Source organism: Stegostoma tigrinum, chromosome 1 (assembly GCF_030684315.1).
Source record: "Stegostoma tigrinum isolate sSteTig4 chromosome 1, sSteTig4.hap1, whole genome shotgun sequence".
NCBI lineage: Eukaryota > Metazoa > Chordata > Chondrichthyes > Orectolobiformes > Stegostomatidae > Stegostoma > Stegostoma tigrinum.
Genome location: NC_081354.1, coordinates 70,620,520 through 70,645,339, shown reverse-complemented (window position 1 = coordinate 70,645,339; position 24,820 = coordinate 70,620,520). Strand labels below are relative to the sequence as shown.

At 43.5% G+C, this 24,820-nt stretch overlaps 1 protein-coding gene across 3 annotated transcripts in view; it reads right to left on the bottom strand.

The window, feature by feature from the left end:
* Window positions 1–24,820, bottom strand: part of fras1 (Fraser extracellular matrix complex subunit 1) — a 446,760-nt gene that overhangs the window by 162,033 nt on the left and 259,907 nt on the right. For all 3 annotated transcript variants that reach the window (XM_059646148.1, XM_059646150.1, XM_059646159.1), the window contains exons 27-29: window positions 23,999–24,269; window positions 18,018–18,102; window positions 15,145–15,465 (exon numbers count right to left, since the gene is read on the bottom strand). In XM_059646148.1, the coding sequence (XP_059502131.1) occupies window positions 15,145–15,465; window positions 18,018–18,102; window positions 23,999–24,269 (677 nt within the window). The remainder of the gene's footprint in view (window positions 1–15,144; window positions 15,466–18,017; window positions 18,103–23,998; window positions 24,270–24,820) is intronic.

The window sequence follows — 24,820 nt, the reverse complement described above, 5'->3', positions numbered from 1 at the left end:
TGCTTTTAAACTCAATCCCTTCAGCAATGAAGGACAAAATTCCATTCGTCTTCCTAATTACTTGTTGTACCTGCAGACCAACCTTCTGTGATTCATGGACAAGGACACCCAGGTCCCTCTGCATAGCAGCATTCTGCAACTTTTTACCATTCAAGTTATAATCCCTTTTACTATTACTCCTACCAAAATGTATGACTTCACATTTATTTACATTGTATTCCAACTGCCAGACCTTGGCCTACTCACTCAATGTATCTATGTTCCTCTGCAAAGTTTCACAGTTCACTGCACACTTTGCTCTGCCACTCATCTTAGTGTCATCTGCAAACTTTGACACCCTACAAGTGGTCTCCCAACTCCAAATCATCTATATAAATTGTAAATAACTGCAGTCCCAACACCGATCCCTGAGGCACACCACTAGTCACTGATTACCAGCCAGAATAGCACTCATTTATCCCCACTTTTTGCTTCCTGTTAATCAACCAATCCTCTACCCATGCTAATACTTTACCCCTAATGCCATTGCCATGAATCCTTATCTTATGCAGCAGCCTCTTGTGTGGGACATTTTCGAAGGCCTTTTGGAAACCTAGGTACACCATGTCCACTGGGACCCCATTGTACACTTGGCTCGTAATGTTGTCACAGAATTCCAAAAGATTTGTCAAGCATGACCTGCCCTTCACGAACCCATGCTGCGTCTACCGAACAGGACAACTTTTATTGAGATGCTTTGCTATTTCTTCCTTCATAATTGACTCAAGCATCTTCCCCACTACAGAAGTTAAGCTAACCGGTCTATAATTACCCATCTTTTGTCTACCTCCCTTTTTAAACAGTGGCGTCACATTTGCTGTTTTCCAATCTGCTGTGGCTGCCCCAGAGTTCAGTGAATTTTGGAAAATTATCGCCAGTGCACCTGCTATTTCTCCTACCATCTCTTTTAGTACCCTGGGATGCATTCCATCATGGCCAGGAGATTTATCAATCCTAAGCTACATTAGCTTGCCCAACACTACCTCTTCTGTAATAATGATTGTTTCCAGCTCCTCACCTACCCTCGTCTCTTTGTCAATTACTGGCATGTTATTAGTGTCCTCCACTGTGAAGACCGATACAAAATACCTGTTCAATGCCTTGGCCATTTCATCATATCCCATAACTAAATTCCCCTACTCATCCTCTAAAAGGCCCGCATTTACGTTGGCCACTCTTTTTCTTGTTCTATACATTTATAGAAGCTTTTGCTATCTGTCTTTATATTCTGTGTTAGTTTTTTCTCATGTTCTATCTTGCTTTTCTTTATAGCTCTTTTTGTGGCTTTCTGTTGACCTTTAAAGTTTTCCCAATCTTCTAATTTCATGCTGTTTTTGGCCACTTTGTATGCCTGCTCTTTCAATTTGATAGCCTCCCTTATTTCCAAAGACACCCATGGCAGATCACCCCTTTTCTTACAGTCCTTCCTTTTCATTGGAATATACTTTTGCTCAGCACTTTGAAAAATTGCTGTGAAAGTCCTCCACTGCTCGTCAACTGACTGACCATAAAATCTTTGTTCCCAGTCTACTTCAGCCAAATCCTCCTTCATTCTATATAAGACTCCCTTGTTCAAGCATCGGACTCTGGTATTGGATTTTATCTTCACATTCTCCACCTGTATTCTAAATTCAACGATACTGTGATCACTCCTTCCAAAGGGATCCCTAACTATGAGGTCATTAATTATTCCTGTCTCATTACACAGGACCACATCTAGGATAGCTTGCTCCCTTGCTGGTTCCATTACTTCCTGTTCCAGAAAACTGTCACGGATACACTCAACAAACTCCTGCTCAAGGCTACCCTGACCAAACTCAAGATGTTGTAGCATAAGCCAGCTTCTCAGTCGAGTTTACAATCCAATGGTTTGCACATGTGGTCAAATTTGAGGATAAGATCGGCAATTACAATAACATTCCCATAAATAAATAACTATTGATTTGAATCGTGCTTGAACAACGACCACCTGAGTGCTGTAACAGAGAGCTTTGATACTTATGGAATTATAGGGACAGGTCTCCAATCTGACATTTGAAGTGGACAGTGGTGCCCCAAAGAACCATACTGAAACAATTATGGGCACAGGGACCCACTTACAATCATGAAAATCCATTGCTGCAAAGTTTGTAGGTCAAATGTTAGAAATTTCCTTAAATGTGGGCCATATCAATTCCACACTCGCTAGTCAGCTCTGTTGCACATTCTTTCATGGAAGCTAAATACCAACATTATTTAAATACTAGCAAGTTTCGAGAAGATTTGTAGCTCAGGTTGAGGCTCTGGATGTGAGTTTGCCCGCTGAGCTAGAAGGTTAGTTTTCAGACGTTTCATCACCTTTTCTTTATTTGAAAAAATATACTTTATTCATAGAATGTACAAAAAAATAAAACATTTATACACCGACCCAGTCATGCAAGCCGCTCCGGGTTACCCGGGGGTACGTACACTAACTAAAGGGAAAAAAAACAAAACAGAGAAAAAAAACAAAGCAAAGAAACCGCCCCGGCAGTCGTCACCCCGCACAGTCCCCGTTGGCGCCCTGACCAGTTGGGGAAGGCGCCAGCTGGGCCCAGTTACCAGATAGGGTTCTTTTCCCTTTTCTGGACGAGGGGGCTCATACGGTGGTCTTCCCCCACCGCGCCTTGGCGGCGGCTGACCCAAGCTTTAGCGCGTCCCTCAGCACGTAGTCCTGGGCCTTGGAGTGCGCCAGTCTGCAACACTCGGTCGGGGTCAGTTATTTCAGCTGGCAGATTAGCAAGTTGCGGGCAGACCAAAGAGCGTCTTTCACCGCATTGATGGTCCTCCAGGCGCAGTTGATGTTGGTCTCGGTGTGCGTCCCCGGAAACAACCCGTAGAGCACGGAGTCCCGCGTCACGGAGCTGCTCGGGACGAACCTCGACAAATACCACTGCATCCCCCTCCAGACCTCCTGTGCATAGGCACACTCCAGAAGGAGGTGATTGACAGTCTCGTCCCCCCCGCAGCCACCTCGAGGGCAGCGTGTGGTGGCGCAGAGATTCCGGGCATGAATAAAGGATCTCACTGGCAGAGCCCCTCTCACCGCCAGCCAAGCAATGTCCTTGTGCTTGTTTGAAAGTTCTGGCGATGAGGCATTCTGCCAAACGACTTTGGCAGTCTGCGTGGGGAACCACACGACGGGATCCACCCTCTCCTTTTCCCGAAGGGTCCCGAGGATACTACGTGCTGACCACTGCCTGACGACCTTGTGGTCAAAGGTGTTTCCTTTCAAAAATTTCTCCACGAAGGACAGGTGGTACGGAACGGTCCAACTACTCTGAGCGTTCCGCGGCAACGAGGCCAGGCCAATCCTTCGCAACAACGGGAACAGGTAGAACCTCAGTAAGTAGTGTCACTTGGTGTTTGCGTACTGAGGATCTACGCACAGCTTGATGCAGCCACACACAAAGGTAGCCGTCAGGGCGAGGGTGGCTTTCGGTACGCCCTTTCCCCCATTTCCCAGGTCTTTGTACATGGTGTCCTGCGGACCCGGTCCATCCTCGACCCCCGAATGAAGTGGAAGATGGCCCGGCTGACCGCAGCGGCGCAGGTCCGGGGAATAGGCCAGGCCTGCGCCACATACAACTGTACCGAAAGCCCCTCGCACCTGACAACCAGGTTCTTACCCGCGATGGAGAGGGACCGGAGCGTCCACCTGCCCAGCTTCTGCTTCAATTTGGCGATACGCTCCTCCCAAGTCTAGGTGCATGCCCCAGCTCCACCAAATCAAACACCCAGCACCTTCAGGTAGTCTGTCCTGACGGTGAAGGGGATGAAGGAGCGGTCGTCCCAGTTCCCGAAGAACATGACCTCGCTCTTACCCCTATTGACTTTGGCACCCGAGGCCAGTTCAAACTGGCCACAGATGTCCAATAGTCTACTCACCGACCGATGATCGGTGCAGAAAACGGCGACATTGTCCATGTACAGGGAGGTCTTGACCTGAAGGCCTCCGCTGCCTGGGATAGTCACGCCCTTCAGGCTCACATCCTTCCTGATGGAGGCAGCGAAGGGCTCCACACAGCACACGGCAGGAGAGAGTGGGCAGCCCTGCCTGACTCCAGATCTGACAGGAAAACTGTCTGATTCCCTCCCGTTGATCGAGACTGCGCTAACGATGCTGGCGTAGAGCAGCCGGATCCAATTGCGGATGCCCTCCCCGAACCCCAATTTGGAGAGGTCGTTCCTCATGTAAGCATGAGAGACCCTGTCATAGGCCTTCTCCTGGTCCAGGCTGACGAGGCAGGTGTCCACCCGCCTGTCCTGTACGTAGGCGATCGTATCCCTGATGAGCGCCAGGCTCTCAGCGATCTTCCTGCCCGGCACAGCACAGGTTTGGTCAGGATGAATCACTGACTCCAGGACAGACCTGACCCGGTTGGCTATGACCTTGGCCAGGATTTTGTAGTCCACGTTCAATAGTGAAATGGGACGCCAATTCTTAATTTCTTCCCTCTCCTCCTTCCTCTTGTAAATGAGGGTGATGATGCCCTTCCTCATGGACTTGCACATTTCCCCTGCCCAAAGCGCAGCATCGTACACCTCCAGCAGGTCCTGGCCGACCATGCCCCACAGAGCGGAATACAGCTCGACCGGTAAGCCGTCGCTCCCGAGAGTCCTATTCCTCTGCAAGGACTTGAGGACTCTGGCCAGCTCGTCCAGGGATATCGGCCGGTCCAGCCACTCCCTCGTGCCGTCGTCTAAGACCTCCATGATAGACGACAGAAACGACTCGGAGGCCGTGCCGTCCGTGGGCTTCGTGTCGTACAGTCCGGCATAGAAGGATCTGCTGATCCTCAAAACGTCGGACCGCGACGACGTCACCGAGCCATCGTCCTCCTTCAGCCGGCTAAGCACAGAGCTCTCTTTGTGCACCTTCTGAAAGAAGAAACGAGAGCACGTCTCGTCCTGCTCCACGGAGCGGACCCTGGACCAGAAGATTATCCTGGAGGCCTCCGTGGCGAAGAGCGAGGCTTGCTGGCCCCTCACCTCGCGGAGGTCCTCTGTGACATCGACCCCCATCAACTGCAGAAGGAGCAGGTTCTGTACCCTTTTCTGGAGTCGCGACAGCTTTCCCCGCCTCTCTCCCAGACGGGTCTATTCGCTCAAGGATAGACTTCCTGTTTGTGTCACAGGCGTTCTCGGTCAGGTCCACTGTCCTTGAGCCTGTGTTCTTCTCTGACCACTGCCTCCTGCTGGCCGACTGTCACTTACAGGACGACCAGCCGGCCGGCAAGGGGATGTGGAAGCTCAACACGACTCTGTTGACCCGAGAGAACGTCGAGGAGCTTAAGAGGGAGTACGCCGGTTGGAGAACCGTGAAATCCCGCTTTGAGTCTCCGGGCGACTGGTGGAAGACGGTGAAGGAGAACATCAAGAGGGTCTTTGTCCTCAAGGGTGTTCGGAAGGCAAGAGAGAGGTGGGGAAAGCTGTCGCGACTCCAGAAAAGGGTGCAGAACCTGCTCCTTCTGCAGTTGATGGGGGTTGATATCATGGAAGACCTCCGCGAGGTGAGGGGCCAGCAAGCCTCGCTCTTCGCCACGGAGGCCTCCAGGATAATCTCCCGGTCCAGGGACTGCTCCGTGGAGCAGGACGAGACGTGCTTGCGTTTCTTCTTTCAGAAGGTGCACAAAAAGTGCTCTGTGCTTAGCCGGCTGAAGGAGGACGAAGGCTCGGTGACGTCGTCTCGGCCTGGCATTTTGAGGATCAGCAGATCCTTCTATGCCGGACTGTACGACAGGAAGCCCACAGACAGCATGGCCTCCGAGTCGTTCCTGTCGTCTATCACGGCGCTCTTAGATGGCGGCACGAGGGAGTGGCTGGACTGGCCGATATCCCTGGACGAGCTGACCAGAGCCCTCAAGTCCTTGGAGAGGAATAAGACTCCCGGGAGTGATGGCCTACCGGTCGAGCTGCATTCCGCTCTGATTGACCTGGTTGAGGGCCAGGACCTGCTGGAGGTGTACAATAGTGCGCTTCGGGCAGGGGAAATGTGCAAGTCCATGAGGAAGGGCATCATCACCCTCATTTACAAGAGGAAAGGGGAAAGGGAAGAAATTAAGAATTAGTGTCCCATTTCACTACTGAACGTGGACTACAAAATCCTGGCCAAGGTCATAGCCAACCGGGTCAGGTCTGTTCTGGAGTCGGTGATTCATCCTGACCAAACCTGTGCTGTGCCGGGCAGGAAGATCGCTGAGAGCCTTGCACTCATCAGGGATATGATTGCCTACGTGCAGGACAGGCGGGTGGACACCTGCCTCGTCAGCCTGGACCAGGAGAAGGCCTTCGACAGGGTCTCTCATGCTTACATGAGGGGCGTCCTCTCCAAATTGGGGTTCGGGGAGGGCACCTGCAATTGGATCCGGCTGCTCTACATCAACATCGTTAGCATAGTCTCGATCAACGGGTGGGAATCGGACAGTTTTCCTGTCAGATCTGGAGTCAGGCAGGGCTTCCCACTCTCTCCTGCCTTGTTTGTGTGCTTTCTGGAGCCCTTTGCCGCATCCATCAGGAAGGACGTGAGCCTGAAGGGCGTGACTATCACAGGCAGCGGAGGCCTTCAGGTCAAGACCTCCCTGTACATGGACGATGTCGCCGTCTTCTGCACCGATCGTCGGTCGGCGAGTAGGCTGCTGGATATCTGCGGCCAGTTTGAACTGGCCTCGGGTGCCAAAGTCAATAGGGGTAAGAGCGAGGTCATGTTCTTCGGGAACTGGGACGACCGCTCCTTCATCCCCTTCACCGTCAGGACAGATTACCTGAAGGTGCTGGGTGTTTGGTTCGGTGGAGCTGGGGCATGCACTAAGACTTGGGAGGAGCTTATCACCAAACTGAAGCAGAAGCTGGGCAGGTGGACGCTCCGGTCCCTCTCCATCGCGGGTAAGAACCTGGTTGTCAGGTGCGAGGGGCTTTCGGTACTGTTGTATGTGGCACAGGCCTGGCCTATTCCCTGGACCTGCGCCGCTGCGGTCGCCCCGGCCATCTTCCACTTCATTTGGGGGTCGAGGATGAACCGGGTCCGCAGGGACACCATGTACAAAGACCTGGAAAATGGGGGAAAGGGCGTACCGAACGCCACCCTCGCCCTGACGGCTACCTTTGTGTGTGGCTGCATCAAGCTGTGCGTAGATCCTCAGTACGCAAACACCAAGTGTCACTACTTACTGAGGTTCTACCTGTCCCCGGTGTTGCGAAAGATGGGCCAGGCCTCGTTGCCGCGGAACGCTCCGAGTAGTTGAACCGTCCCGTACCACCTGTCCTTCGTGGAGAAATTTTTGAAGGGAAACACCTTTGACCACAGGCCGTCAGGCAGTGGTCAGCACATAGTATCCTCGAGACCCTTCGGGGAAAAGGAGAGGGTGGATCCCGTCGTGTGGTTCCCCACGCAGAATGCCAAAGTCGTTTGGCAGAATGTCTCATCGCTAGAACTTTCAAACAAGCACAAGGACATTGCTTGGCTGGCGGTGAGAGGGGCTCGGCCAGTGAGATCCTTTATGCATGCTCGGAATCTCTGCGCCACCGCACGCTGCCCTCGAGGCGGCTGCGGGGGGGATGAGACTGTCGATCACCTCCTTCTGGAGTGTGCCTATGCGCAGGAGATCTGGAGGGGGATGCAGTGGTATTTGTCGAGGTTTGTCCCGAGCAGTTCCGTGATGCGGGACTCCGTGCTCTACGGGCTGTTTCCCAGGACGCACACTGAGACCAACATCAACTGCGCCTGGAGGGCCATCAATGCGGTGAAAGACGCTCTTTGGTCTGCCCACAACTTGCTGGTCTGGCAGCTGAAATAACTGACCCCGACCGAGCGTTGCAGACTGGCGCACTCCAAGGTCCAGGACTACGTGCTGAGGGACGCGCTAAAGCTTGGGGCAGCCGCCGCCGAGGTGCGGTGGGGAAAGACCACCGTATGAAACCCCTCGTCTAGAATGGAAAAAAGGGCCCTATCTGGTAACTGGGCCCAGCTGGCGCCTTCCCCAACTGGTCAGGGCGCCAACGGGGACTGTGCGGGGTGACGACTGCTGGGGTATTTTCTTTGCTTTCTTTTTTTCTTCTTTGTTTTTTTTCCCTTTAGTTAGTGTACGCACCCCCTGGGTAACCCGGAGTGGCTTGCATGACTGGCTAGGTGTATAAATATGTTTTATTTTTTGTACATCTTATGAATAAAGTATATTTTTTCAAATAAAAATAATAGTAACGAAACGTCTGAAAACCTTCCAGCTCAGCGAGCAAACTCACATCTATTATTTAAGTACATACAACCTAATCAGAGTTTCAAGTTAATAGAATATGCTGAGTAGCACTTTCAGACACAACTTGGTAGAATTTAGTAGAAATGTACATGAACCTCCTGAGAGGTCTCTACATATTTAGATCATTGGTTACGCAAGACAAATTCATATCACAGATATCGATCAGAAAGCTTATTCAGTCCAGTCAGCTCAATTTCACAGTGTCTACAAATGATAAATTCCACACTGATTCTAGAACTTATGCAGATAGATGTATAAATTTAGATTGTACTAATATTTTTAGTATTACAAAAGTTCAAGAAAATTTGGATGCATGTAAATCTGACTACAGTTTAAATTAAGATTGAGGATCACATATTCAAGTTAAGGACAACCAATGAAAATGACAAACTGAGACAATTTTTATTCAATGAAAGGGTAATGCATGGAGCACATACCCAGTAATTGATGTTGAACAAGGAACAGTGATCAGGTTTCTCTGAGTAAATAGGATTCAGGGTTATTGGATTCAGAAGTGAATCAGGGAAGGTGAATGAGCAGACAAGATAGATCAATGGTCTTCTGATTCCAGAACAGTTCATATTTTAATTAATCGGCAAGGCTCAGAGGAACAGAAGAAGCGTTACCCTGATAATCAACAAAAGGTTGACCAATCAGATTTGCAAGCAGAGTTATCGATATTTCAGAGAATTTAGAGATCATGTGCAGCTTGGAAGTCTTAGTTACCTGCATATGAAATTGGAGACTGGAGCATTCCTTTTAATGGATTGCAACTTGTTTTATTGCATGAAAATCAATGCCAACACTTGTACGAGAGATAAAATTCTGTTCTGTTCTCTGGTGTGCAATAGCGTTATTTCTTTCTAAGTATCATTCATTACATGACCTCGATAATTGCCAAAGTGGGGAACTGACTCCCACAGAGATCTTATGAGAGTAATAAACTCTTTATTGCTTCATTTGTTTTCGAATAACAAGGTCAATGGTGTTTTAAAGGTTCACAATATATTACAATTTTAACTTATACTTATAGAGATGTTTCTTGGAGAGTTATATCACTGGAGGATATTGAACAGATGGAACAAGGCCATGGAGGGATTTGTTATTAAGAGTAAAAGTTTCAAAATTGATGCACTGTTTAGCCTGGTGGAAATTTGGTTATTAATCAGAGGTGATGGATGAATGGGACTGTGTGTGATTTGAGGGTTATTGGATGGAAAAATGAATCAGGGGAAGGTGAATAATTAGACAAGACAGATCAATCATCTGCTCCTCCCAGAACAGTTAATACGTTAATTATTACACAAGGATAAAAGGATCAAAAGAAGGAAAAATAATGTAAACCTGACAATGAAAAGAAATGGTTGATCAATCAGGTTAGAAACTAGAGTCTTAAACATGTTGAAGAATTTGGAGATAACTTGCAGCGTGGAAGCAGAATTTTGGATAATGTCGTAAATTTGACCTCAAGTTTACAGAAGCTAAAATGTGGGAGGCTGACCAAAAGTGTGTTGAAATAGTCAACTCTAGGGGGAGCAAAGGCATGGCTGATGATGTCAACAACAAATGAACTGAGGCACTAGCAGAGTTGGATCATGTTAAGAAGACAAATATAAGCAGATACAACATGGATATATGGTTGAAAATTCATCTCAGAATCAATATGACACCAAAGACTGTGAATAATCTAATTCAGCATCAGGTTTCAGGAAGTAGGATAGAATGTGTGACTAGGGAATGAAGTTTGAGGTTGGTTTAGAAGAAAATGGCTTTTAACTGTTTCAATAATTATTTGAAGGAAATGTTTGCAGATCCAGAACTTAACGTCACACGCATCTCTAAGTTACTGTTCAGGGATCCAGAGAAGTGGTTGTAAAGTACAGCCGAGTGCTGTCAATGTATTTGAAAAAATAACACTGTTCATTCACTGATTTCATTGGTCACATGTATGTAATTGAAATACGGAAGGAGTCCAAAGAGAGATTTTGGGGACTACCACAGGAAAGGCAAGTGTGATAATAACCATCTCGATGTTGGTGGAGAGACAGTGGAAGAGAATGAAGTGGCTAGCTTTCAAAGGCTCTCGGCAGGTTGAGAATGCTGAGAGACATGGTTTACCACAAGCACATCAGATATCATTTAAGATTTTTCAAAGTTCCAGTTCAGCCCAAGCTTTCCGAAGACTTTTCCCTGTCGTTGTCTGAAAAAAAAACATCTTCAGTCTCTCTTCTGTTTGCTCTTAATCATAGATTCATACAGTGCAGGAAAGGACCATCAGTCCATTGAGTCCGTACTAATATGGCTGTGTTAAACCCAATTTCTTGCACTTGCCCTCTAAGTACTGAAATTGGAAGGAGTAAGGCAGCAGAGGCAACTGAGCAGGTGTCCTTAGTATTAATGTCGACAAAGTTCGTGTGCTCATTGCATTTGTTCAAGATCAGGTGTGAAATACAGAGGAGAATATTTTATAATGTACAACAAGCAGCTTGGGGTGAGATACTCTGGCAGATGAAAGCAGGACCTAGGAGTGCTTGTTATGGTTCAATCATATTTGACAACAAGTGATTAAACTGGTTACCTGTCATATGCATTTTTAGTCTGTATCCTTTGGAGTTAGCAGAACTATGTTGAGGGGTGTACCAGAGCAACATTCTAGAAGACTGTAGGTAATGGTTCTATAATGCTGTCAGGGACCAAAGAACATGAGGGTGCATTTAAGTGGATCAGTAACTGCAGAAAAGCTGGTGAATGGTGGCAGAAAGGCTAGGCAGTCAACCTGTTACAGAAATAGTCTTGTAAGGTCTCAGTGGTAGAAAGAATGTCATCATCCACTCTGTTTCCTACATGTTAACACACAAATGGCAACAGCTGTGTCACAAGTGAACTGGCATTCTGCAAGGAGACATATCAAGGGCCTGTGAGAGCCGACTCACATGCAGGCCTGAGACAATCAGCAATGGGAGGAATGCATGGAGCAGGAAGATTAGCCCCAGCTGCAACAGTGGACCAGAGGTTTGTTTGGGGCAGATGGGGCTGCTGATCACAAGGAGGCAATGATGGTGCCTTGATGAAGGCTATCATGAGAAATACAGATGGAATGTGTAGACTTCCACAAGAGAACAAAGAAACCTACAGCACAGGAACAGGCCCTTTGGCCCTCCAAGCCTGCGACGATCAAGATCCTCTGTCTAACCTGTCATCTATTTTCTAAGGGTCTGGGTCCATTTGCTCCCTGCCCATCCATGTACCTGTCCAAATATATCTTAAAAGACGCTAACGTGTCTGCGTCTGCCACCTCCGCTGGCAACGCGTTCCAGGCACCCACCACCCTCTGTGTAAAGAACTTTCCACGCATATCTCCCTTAAACTTTCCTCCTCTCACTTTGAACTCATGACCCCTAGTAATTGAGTCCTCCACTCTGGGGGGGAAAAAGCTTTTTGCTATCCTCCCTGTCTATACCCCTCATGATTTTGTAGAAAGTGTGGCTGGGACAGTGGTGCGAGAACAGGAAGGTAGAAAAGAGCTGAAGAATTGGAGAAGGATTTTGAGAAGACAGAGTGCCCAATCACAGAGAAAAGAAAGATGAAATGAGAACAGGAGGGAGGGAAGCCTCTGAACGTTTAACTTCTATCCTGGCTTGTATGCCTTTACCTGCCAATTCTTCATGACAGATATAGTGGGTGTCTACTGATGTCAGATGTAGGACCAACTAGAAAGCAATTGGTGATGTGAGATGAGACACATTTACAAATTACTTGAGAGCAAACTAAAGTGGAAATTTCCTTCTTTCCCACTGATGATGAAGTACTTAACAGGTTATGAAAACTCAAGCAATTGCACGTTTGTGGAGAATTAAGTATTTCACAAATCATGAAGACTGGAAAAATCTACCCTGAAATAAACATTTCTGCAAACTAAAGGACTTACAGCAATAAACATTACAAAACATGTCAATTAATACACCCCGGCTTTAGGAATAATTTGGTGTCCCTCTGCAGTACAGTTAGAAATTTGTACATACTTAAATTATAAAAAAAATTCTTCCAACAAAATCTGAGGGTTCTTTAGACAAAAGCAGATTCACTCACAGTGTAACAGCACTTATCAACAATTGAACCACCAATGATGCTCCAGGGAGTGCCTTGAGGTTGTTTTTACACAGATTGAATGAATTGAGATTACCTTTATCTGACTGGCCTGTGGCAAAATAATGCACGTAGGCATCTACTGTAAGATGTTTTATTTATAACTGTTAAGTTAGATATTCTGATGTCATCGACTTACTAATACTGTAGAAAATATGCACTTCCTGTTATTTCCCACTTCAAACAAAACTGTCATGATCTTACTCCTGAGATTACTGTCTAAGACTTGGGTGTTAATTTTCATGTGGGTTTATACCATTTAGCCAAGATATCTCTGTCTCTCCTGTCAAAACTATCAGGGACAAACAAAACAAGTTAATCTTTTAGGGACTCAAAGATCAAATCTGGTTTGGAATGGAAACTTGGAAGTTGGAGAATACAGAAATTGTTTTCAGATCTTTCTTCAAGTTTTTACAGTAGTAGGGAGAGATTTCATAGAATTACTTCACTTTAGTGATAAAACGAGGTCCTGGGCTTTGCAAGCATTATTAGGAGATCCATGAGCACTGATTACAAGAACAGAATGCAGAAGGTGACATCAGAATGGCTGAGGTATGATTGATTTCTATTACGTGCCATTGCTTCAGAGCCCAGGTGTCTGACAGTACGCAAGGGGATGGGGGCTGTTGGTGGAAAGATGACCATGTATGGTAAAGTGGTACGGCAGTATTCAGCGTGGTCTTGCAATGTGGCAGCATTGAGGAGAAGAGAACAGCAATAATGGTAAGGAAGCTCCAGACAGCACTTTACCTGCTAGCACTACTTTATCTCATATGTTTTCTATTTCCATGGCAAGGAAGATCCTGTTACTTAGGGAGGTAACAAGTTCTGTTAACACTGAGCAGAACACGATGGGGAAAAATGGAATAAGAAGAAATGGGGTTAGCTGAAATGAAGGACAAAGAATTTTTAGCATGTTTACGTATGAGGGTGTTAGGTGGTAGGATGTCACAATATTTTAACACAAGACTGAACATTACAGGACGTGGGAACACAGAAAGGAAACCAAATGGATCAAATACAAGGAATAGCTATGAGTATTTGAAATTTACACGATATATACTCCAGTGTTATTCATTGCAGTAGGTATCATGAATACCTGTTTAAATAAATGAAAAACTGTCAAAATGTTATTCTCCTAGTCCAGTCTCCATCCAGTCCTTTATCTTACACTCGGTATCATGATGACTTTCAATTGAAAGCCTTGTTATGTTATACAATTACAATGATTTTCCTCTTGACAGTCATGTCACGTGTTATGATCCCAGCTGATGGTCATACTGGATAAGTCAGAACCCAAAGTGAAACCTGGTTTAATAGACCACAGTCTTTATTTTTGTCATCTAGTTTCCATTGTGATCAGTCCCTGAACATATTGTATTACTATTACATTAAATACTGAACGATTTATAGGATGACCATTTCGAAAGATTTTATAAAAACAGCAAATATAAAATTTCAACCCTTTTCCAGGAACATTCTGCAAAGGCACTCAATTCCAGTGAAGTATCACTCCTGTCTGTGCTGTAAAATTTCTTACCCAACTTACAAGGTCACAAGTGTTTCCTTTCAGCAACATTCTGCATATTCACCAGGTGTAATTCCCTCCATCTCTCCACGAGACACACAGACAGATCCTAACTTACTGAGCTTCCTCACTGAACTGAAGTTTTCTTTTCAGTTACTCTGCCTAATTTGAGGCTGCTTAATAGCACATCAGATTTGGATCTCTCTTACGAATCAACCCACTCTGGCCTCTGGTTTTTCTTTCCCTGGGTCATAACAGCTCAACCTAGTGAACCACTCAGCGAGTACCTAACCACATAGTTTTTTCAGGCATTTGGCTTCAGTTGTACGATTTCTTGAAACTGCTATAATGACTCAAAGCTTAAAGAATTAGTTTCTTAAAAAGACTCACCTTGACAGAAACTGAAAACCAAAATTCCCATTTATCTCCATTTTACAACTGAATTTTGCAAATAACAATGACATATATCATGCCTTCATCACACGTGCTGCATAATGGCTAAACAACACAATAAAGGTTATGTTGTGAGGCACGCAGCAATGATTTCTTTCCCAATCTGAGGCAGTGGACTCAGTGGAGCAGAAATTGTATGATGAGCCTTTTAAAATTAGTCTGAGCCTGAAAGACGTACTAAGGTCAGGACAAAGGAGGTTAAGCAGAGGCACAGCTAAAATCATCAAGTGGTAATTTGAATAGGATCAGATGGCTCAGGCAAAAGAGGGGTGTTTTATGCAGATCAAAAAGCTAAAAGACATTGCTTTTGGCACTCGGCGTGGAATTCAAATGCCACACAAATGTGTGGGCTATCATCTGACTCACATTAATACAGAAATCCGGGGTCTGGTTTCAGTTCTTCATAAATATAGGCACACAGAATAAAAAAAAAATCATAGTTTTGTCTAACCTGACAACTGCACAATACACACTGAGTCCTTGAATATTTTAAGGCAGGGGTAGATAGATTCTCATTAAGCATAGAGCAGCTGCTGTTGTAAGTGGAAGTGCTGTAGCAGTGCCTTATTTAAAGCTAATAGGACAAAATATTGTGAAAAATATCCCAGTTACATCTCAGCTAACATTGTTCAAGACCGCACGGGATTGGATGAGTTTTTCTGCATCGTTAAGTATGATACATGAAAAAGTAATTTGGGTCAGTACCTGCTGAGAAATTTCAATCTGGAAGAGAATATTCAGGATATTGTGGCCATCATTGATCTGCAGTAGCACTTGGTCGTGCAGACTGTTGGTTCCATCATGAACATAACGCAGCTGTCCGCTTCTGAGGTCTTTCAATTGGAACTGCTGTACGCTTACATCTGCTGGGTGCAAAATGAGGCGGCCATGTTGTGGAGATTCCAAAACCGTTAGTACCACTTCCGAGGGATTGTCGTCATCGTGAACGTCCAAGATCAGGTTAGAGATGGTTCCTAATTCACCTCTACTGAGCAGTAAGATGTTATTAGTCAGAACATAGGGGCCCTGGAAAGAGACAGACATCAATTAATAATCACTTATCTCTCTGTTCAATGACTTAATTTGAAAGCAATTATTGGATAGATTTATAAAATAAATTTGAGTTTACAATGAATGGTTTTTTTTAAACTACTTGATGAGAAAATTGTTGGGCTAATGAAAACATGAAACGTTTCAGTGAATTACTTCATTAGATGAGTATGAACAAAATATTAGATTAAAGGGGTTTATAGCGGGCTCTAATTCAGTAGCTGTCAGAGAACTGGTGTCAGTACTGCAATACTGGATCAACTAAAGTTGTTACCAATTCTTCTCATGCAGGCAGCCATCAACTTTGTGCTAGCTTCCAGCCAACATAATTGCTAGTGTGCAGCCATTGATAACCATGCTCCTGAACGGCTGCATGTGAGAGCCCAAACTAGTGGAACACTGGCAGCACTTAAAGATGACCTGCACAACTTAAAATCAACCTTCATCTCTTGAAGGGGAGATACAGTGTGGCTGGAACTGGTGCTAGAGTTGCTGTGGAATTCATTTTAGATGCAATGACATAATAATGGGACAATAGAAAAGAACACAGGCTCAAAGAAATTTCCAATGCTGTACTGAAGTCCCCAGTCAAGAAAAATATGTTGTATAAAAAGGGGGACAAACATAGAACAGACAAACAAAATTTAAGAAGGCGGTAGGACCAAATAATTGCAGCAGTTAACGTTGGTAGTAAAACTCTGGAGGACCTGGATACAATGCTACAAAAGTACAATAACCTCACATGAATGAGTGCACTTACAGACTATATTTTCAAATAGCACAATCAATCAAGTAGAGTATAACAGCATTTTGCATATTTATATGACAGACTCTCCTGGCCCCCTGTGTACAGTAGAACTCATACGCAGGTCAAAGGCAAAGGTCATTAAGTTTGACCTGACAAGGTAAAACTAGCAATTAAAATTTAAACTTCCTGCACAATGGGACTTCCTTAGGGTCCCAAGTTGAATTAGCAGCTTGAATCATTTGTTGCTCTTCATAACCAAGATTCGGGACCATGTAGGGGGCTTTCTATTTCGCACAAATGAATCTGGAGACAGAAATTTTATGCTTATATTAATTATTAATTCTTTGAGCATCAAGTTTGCATTCCATAAAAATGCTGAAGGATATCAGTTTAACATACTACTGTGATATGTAAATCCATGCGACAAAGGCAGAGATCAAAAGAGATCTTTTGTCAGTTAATTATTCCCCAATAATAATCTACTTCGAAGGACTGACAGAAGATTCAATTTATGCCAATACATGTCAGAGCTACAGCAGCCACTTTCTATTTAAACTCTGCCAGTCCAGCCACTCTTTCCTCTGAATCTTTAACGTTATAAATGCATAACAAATAAGAGTAGAAGGAGGCCATTCAGCCCCTCATGCCTGACTGCCAGTAAATAAGATCATAGCTCATCTGTCCCAGGCCTCAACTTCTCTTTTGTGCCAACTCCTCATAACACTCAACTCCCTGATATTTCAAAAATCTATCCACTCCCCTTTCAACACTTTTTATGATCATGCCTCTACAACCCACTGGACTAGAGAATTCCAGACATTCACTAACTTCTATGAGAAGAAATTCCACCACTTCTCAGTTTTGCTAAGTGTCCTTGATTTGTAACTGTGTTCCTAGTTTCAGATTCCCGGAATGGTTCAAAACTTGAGCTGTGCTGGTGGCAATCTTCTAGTGAGCCACACAACGAGTGATCAGAGAGGCTTTTATACCAAATTGTGGGGCTAAGGGAGCCAATTTAGGAAAATATGTAAACCTTAGAAACAAAGCAAGGGGGATGTGAACATTGATCATTGAAACTGAATACTTGCAGTTGTGCCTTTCAATTGAACATGTTTTGAATTAAGAGAGGCTGCAATTAAAATGTGAAGTTTTAATTTCAAGTAACTTGTGGTGCAGCTTAAAAAAACATATCAGTTTGTTTTCACCTAAAAGAATTGCCTTTTTATTTATCAGTGTAATTGTCTCAATTATAACACCGCAATGTCTTTCTATCTCACAGCTTAACAAACCAGAAAGCAAGTACCCAACACCAAATGCATGTTGCATTTGTTTCATAACACATTAGGAAGTTAAGAATTATTGATATACAAATGTGTATATCTTTTTTTACAACTTGTATTTTACTCCAGCTAAATGTCAGGCAATACCAAATCCTGTCTGGTATACTTTATTTCGGACAAAATGTCATCACAACATGAAGCCTCTCGTTCTCAAGAAAATCATTTCTGCTTCATTAATATCATAAAATGACAATTAACTTCTTCTCAACACTTAGAATTCAATTCTGGAAGGCGATTGCCACTGATTATAATTGGTGAAGAACTGCTTCAACAATGCCTTGTGAGAAGAGTGAAAAATGATTAGTTCAGATTAAAATTTGTGCACTGTTGTCCTCCAATTTCACTTATAGCAAGAAACCTCAATTTCTTTCAGATAAATAGAGTGAATGTCCTTAAAGCTTTAAAAGGAGAAGTCATAAATATTTAATTTCATTTAGTACCTTCAGTGACAGAGCCTGAACATAAACAGTTTCTGGAAAGGAGTATAGTTGGTGGTCACTTGCTTTCAGGGTAAACTGACCCTTCCTGGCAAAAATAAATGTGAAAATATAACATTAAAGTACAAGAAAGAAAATGTTCAATTTAATGCTGTGAACTTCGACAAACAATACTTAGTTGACTCATACAAAAATTATTAAGTGCATCAGAGGATTTGACTTTAGAGGTTTAAGTTGTTGCTTTGAAAATAAATACATGGCTAGCAGTTTATGATGCAACGATAAAGAAGCAATGTTAGGCTATTCGGCCCACTGAGTCAGGTTGCCGTTCGACCATGGCTTATATTTCTTTCACCAATTCTCTTGCCTTCTCCCCATCACCCTTGACCCCTTTTACCAATCAACAATCTTTCTCTGTCTGAAAAACACTCAGTGATTTGGCCTTCACAGCCCTCTGTGGCAATGGATAACACTGATTAACCATGCTGTGCTGAAGAAAATCCTCATCTCAGTTCTGAAGGGTCATCCCTTCACTCTGAGGCTGTGCCCTTGAATCCAAGTCTCTCCTACTACAGCAAACATCTTCTCCACATTCACTCTTATCAGGCCTCTTCATGGGTGGCACAGTGGCTCAGTGGATAGCATTGCTGCCTCACCGCGCCAGGGACCCGGGTTCGATTCCACCCAGGGGTGACTGTCTGTGTGGAGTTTGTACATTCTCCCCGTGTCTGCATGGGTTTCCTCTGGGTGCTCCGGTTTCCTTCCACAGCCCAAAGATGTGCAGGGTAGGTGGATTGGCCATGCTAAATTGCCCATAGTGTTTAGGGATGCATGGGTTAAAGGGGGATGGGTCTGGGTGGGATGCTCTGAGGGTCGGTGTGGACTTGTTGGGCCGAACACTGTAGGGATTCTACGATATGATTCTCTAAGTTTCAATCAGATCCCTCCTCATCCTTCTAAACTGCCAGAGTTCTCAACCGTTCTTTCGCTGGTCTTTAACCACTTCCCAATCCTCTGGCTTCACAACAATTTTCATTATATTCTATGCTTTTACTTTTATTTCTTTGCTGTCCCTGACTTCTGTTGTCAGCCATAGTTGCCTCATCCTTCCCCTTAGTATGTTTCTTCTTCCTTGGGATGAATTTTTGTTGTGCCACCCGAATTACCCCCAGAAACTCCTACCATTGCAGCTCCACCGTCCTCCTTGCTGGGATCTCCTTCTAATCACATCCAGCCAGCCCCTCCCTTAAGTCTTTGTAATTATTTTTACTCAATTGGAATATCATCACATCTATTTCAATCTTCGCCTTCTCAAATTGCGGGTGAATTCTGTCATAGTATGGTCACTGCACCTTTGGGGTTCCTTTATCTTCAGCTCCCTGATCAAGTCTGCCTCATTACACATCACCAAATCCAGAACTGCCTGCTACCTAGGGGCCTCTACCACAAGGTGCTCCAAAAAAATTCTTGTAAACGTTCCACAATTTCCCTTTCTTAAGGTCGACTACCAAACTGATTTTGCCAGGCCATCTGCACATTGAAGTACACCATGATTATTGTAATCATGCTTTTCCTATGTTCTGATTTATTTTTTTCTCCAGATCCTGACTACTGCTTGGAGGCCTGTGTCGAACTCCCTACCAGAATCTTTTACCTTTGTGGTTCCTCCAATATATCCTCACAAATTGTACACTTTCCAACTCAATATTGCTTCTTGCTATCGACTTAATTTCATTGCTTACTAACAAGGGAAGCCCACCACTGTCCTTTCAATAATATGTTTATCCTTGGATATTTACTTCCTGGTCATGATCCCCTTGCAATTCCTACAATATTGTGCCTCCTAATTTCAATCTCTACTACAATCTCTTTTACTTGTTTCATGTCCTGCGCTTAAGTACAACACCCTCAGTCCTGCGTTGACTGCCTGCCCTTCTCATAGTCATCCTCCTATCTGCCTGAACTTAGATTCCTGATCCTTTCCAAACTCCCTGTTGAATTACTTGTTCTGGAAACTTTAACCTCCGCTCAGCCCTCACCTCCTTTCACTTCTTCCAAAGGTTCCATATGAACCCCAGGCCCCTACTATTTATTTTAAAGCAGTATATATTTAAAATATATAAAAAAAATCAACCAGGCATACTATGCCACAGCCCCACAGCAGATGGAGCTTGAACCTGGCCCCTGGTCCACTACTATTGCACCATCTGACTGATTACTGGCTTTCAATGTATGGCAGCTATATCATAAAAATTAAGACTTCTGTGAGCTTTGAATGATGAATAGTAGAATAGTCAAAGAAACAGGAGTAACGCAAAGAACCACAAAATATTCTGCTATTCAAAAAATGCCACTAATATTAATAATTTTAGTTCATAAATGGTTTCTGCATTCTCAATCTGGCTGGATCCCCACCTTTGGTGTATTCTCCAATACTGATGAACTTGAGTCCATCCATTCTGGCAATGTTTTGTAAAATGCTCCTGATTCTGATTCAGTTACTTAGCTATTGTCTGCTGTTTATTTGTAAATGTAAATTAGGATTTAACTGTTTAATTATATACATTTCACATTTCACCGATATTGCAAAGTCTCTCAACAGCAGAATGTTAAAAATTGGCTCAATAGTTTGACAATTCCCAAAAGTAATATTCAAACAGCCCAAGTGAACACCATTCTTGGTGGCTTGACACTAAGCTGAAGAGAAGAAAAAGTGAGGACTGGGAAACAATGTCATCCAAATTATTTGCAGACTAAAGCACAAAAAAACTTGCTCAAGTGGCTTTTAATGAATGTACACCGGGAGAGACATGGTGAAGCAATGGTGAAGCAATAGTCCATGAATATCTCAGAAACTCATCCAGATATCAGCGATTAACGAGGGCACAAAGCATTCTAAGAATTTTATCCTCCTCAAGAGAAAATTAAGCTCCTTTCCTTTCAGCATATATCTTCTGAATTCCCTCAATACCTGCTCCAACTCACACAGCCCCAGTGGCTGTTTCCCTCTGTATTACTCATTCACTTCTCCTGACACTATGTCCCACTGGATTCTGAATGTTGCATCCAGAATCTAATTACCATATGATTCCAATTGTTGAGAGACTCTAAGCATAGAATCACTGCTCATGTGCCCTGAGAATGCACTCCACTGAGCTGCTTTGGATACCTCTCTAAAGAAGTACGGAATTATTAAACACAACTTCTCAATTCCCAGTATGTGCAGATTCCAAAAGTTGCTGTCATTTGCAATGGATGAAATGCTGATAATTACACCATCACCAATAGAGCAAACGTTGGGCCTATAGGGTTTGTACTGAAACAATCTCCCTACATGTCTGCACAAAAACGTGCATAAAGGCCCTGATATTGCATAGGGAATCTTTTGACTTTCTACTGTAATGCCAGTGACTTTGGTCACTTAAAGTGAGAAACACTGAAAGACTTAACATAAGCCAGGTACCTCCTGCTTTTTTTGTGCTTTTTCCCAGTTTTCTATTCAAGTTTTAATAGAAATTTATGAGAACTTCCTGAGATCTTAAAATCATAGTATGTTGTGCACAATTTTTTTACAATTCATTAGTCATCCTATTCACTCATTGGAAATTCAAAAATTTCATACAGATAGTGTCTAAATTCTGCTCCCTTCAGATAAAGATTGTACCAGATTTTGGATTTTCTTTGATTCTGGAAGCACCTCCTTTGCATAGACTGCCTCTGTAGCACACTCTGCACTGATCATTAATGTACTTAAATGAACTTGAGGTTGTATATCTCTGGAACATAATTGTATACCATAACTTCTCAAAATCAATACAGATTGGAAATATTGAAGATCTAAAATTTGGACTGGGCCAATGTTTTAAAATATATTAATCATATTGAAACGATTCTTGAAGGAAAAGAATACTTACTTAGACTGCAATAATGGGGATAGTGAGAATCAGTGAAATTCTGAGCCTCTCGCTGAAAACTGCCAGCAATATTACAATTGAAATGTTCCTGCCAGTAGAAAAGGCAACATTGTATCTAAAGAATTGAGTGGGGCAGGTCTTAACCACAATAAGTCAGCCCAAAAATTTGAAGATTTCTTCATAGTGGAGTCCGAGGCCCAACTATCGATATCTGCTGCATCCAAGACGTTCCCTCCATTATAAGGACCGAAGTGGGAATGTTAGCAAATGATTGTACAATGTTCTGTACCACTCAGGTCTTCAGATACTGAAGCAGCCCATGGTCAAATGCAGCAACGTCTGAAAACTAACCTTCCAGCTCAGCCAGCAAACTCACATTACCAAAGCCTGCACACCATCTAAAAGGCATAAATAGAGTCAGAGAGCAATAGAACACTCTCCAGTTGCCAGGATATGTGTAGCTCCAGCAACGCTTAACAAGCTTGACATCATCCAGGTCAAAGCAGCTTGCTTGATTGGCAGCCCATTCAGAAATATCCACTCCCTTCACCACTGACACGCATTGGCAGCAGTACACACAATTTACAAGATGCACTGTGTAAATTCAACAAGACTCCTTAGACAGGGCCTTCCAAAGTCAGGACCTCTACACTCTAGAAGGACAAGGGCAGCAGACACATAGGAACAGCAGTACCTGTGAGCTCCTCTCCAAGTCACTCACCATCACCATTCCACAATTGGAAACACATCACCATTCCTTTAGCGTCACTGGGTCAAATCCTGGAATCCCTTCCCTAATGGTAGTGGGGGTCGACCTACACCCAATGGACTGCAGCAGTTCAAGCGGACATAAGGACAACTAAGCGGCCAGCGAAGACTCACATCTTATTTGCCATATCTACTCTGTTCCAAATGCGGTTCCTCAGAAAACATTTCTAGCCTTTGGATAATTCCAGCTTTTGAATAGGCAGTTTGATACACTGCACCCACAAATGTGCAAGCAATTCAGAGATAGGCTTAACAACTAGAAAGTTAGCATCTCATTATTTCACTTCAGCAACTATTCCAACTACAGTTGGTTTGAACATTAGCGTTGAGAGAATGTACCATTCACTGGGTCACCCTGCCCCATGTTTAGTTAGCTGTAACTGATTCATTGTGAATATTTTTACAAGTTTTCAGTGAATATTTGCAGGTCAGGTGATCACATTTGGTAGTACAGGTTCAGTTCAGCTCTTTGTCTATGCAGTCAGATAGCATATTCCACAAAATGCTCAACCTTACCTGCTAAAGCAGAAATGTGTATACAATGACAGTGAATCATGAATGAATCTCTCATTAGGAGCTTAATCCTGAAATGTTGGTGCAATTAGGATACTGAGAGAGCAGAGATGGCATTTATCTACAGGGAGCACAGTCAATGCTACTGCCTGGCATATTATTTTATTATATTTGCCATATGCTATATGAAATTATCAAAATAATTTCAAGAAAATCATTTGAAAGTTAGTCAATTTCATGGTTTTCTTCATAGTACAGCATTAACAATATATATGAGATGCAAAATTACCACATGGCATACAATTGTAAATTAGGTCAACAAGTCAACATTAATCAAAACCAATATTTGCAAAGCTGCTTACACTTGATTAATAGAGGGTGGCTCACAAACTCTTGGATTTGATTAATGTTGACTCGGTGACCTAATTTACGATTATAGCTATGTAGTGATTTTGCATCTCATATACATTATTAATGCTGTACTATAAAGAAAACCATGAAATTGACTAATTTTCAAATGATTTTCCTGAAGTTATTTTGATAATTTCATTTCCATTATAGTGAAATTAGATTCAGCATAAAGAAATTAAATCACGCTGTACACAGTCACAAGTCATGGCTTTCAAAATTGATTTATGGAAGTCTAAACATCACACAATAAAAAGGCAGTTCACAAGCTAAAACCAAATATAATGTTTCAACAGTGCATACTGCTTTTAATAATAATGCCACCCAACAGTCGGAGTAAGCAGGGTATAGTGAAGAGGTTAAATACTTGAAAATATTTACCTTGATTTCTCCTTGTCATGAATAAAAAGGATGTTTTGTGTCCTCAAGTCTTGCACAGTGAAGGTATCTCCTTTCTGAAGGTGGATTTGCTTCTCTTTTTCTATTTTAATCAGTCTCCCATTGTCAGGGGGGTTAACAATGTGGAGAATGAGATTTTCAATGGGTGTGTCTGCATCGTAAATGTTCATATAGGTAGAGTCCAGTGTCTGGCTCCCTCCTATGCCCACGGTTACAGATCTGTTTGCATGAATGACTGGTGCATAAATATTAACTGCAAAGATAAAAAAAATCAAGTTTTATTCACTCAATAATTGTGCTGGATGTTCCTTTGCTATTTTACTCAAAATTGGATTTCACAGAGGATAAAAATCAAGAAACATTGGATAGAGAAGTCTCCCATATCAGTTTTGTGGTGGCCTAGAATTGTTTTTCCTTGACTTCAGCAATGAAGGCAGTCAGCTATCCAGTCACTATGGCTATGTGCAAAGGATGAAATAACAGCAAAACTAAGCATTTGGATCCATGGCCTGCTCTTTGGAAACTGGGATCACCAGGCCTAGAAACCACCAGTAAGAGGGGTCATAGTGATCTATGGGGCAGCCCATTTAGTTCGCAGAGGGCCCAATGGAAGCAGTTTAAGTAAAATTTCTCCATTCAATTCTAAATGAGTTAGCCTAAAACCTTGTGGCCAGTTTGACAGCACTGTTACAGCTGCTGCCAGATATTTTTGATTGAAATAACGCTTTTGAAAAGGTTCAGAAATCTCCAAACCCCTCTAACACCTAAACTATGATTTTATATAACATTCATAATGGCAAAATA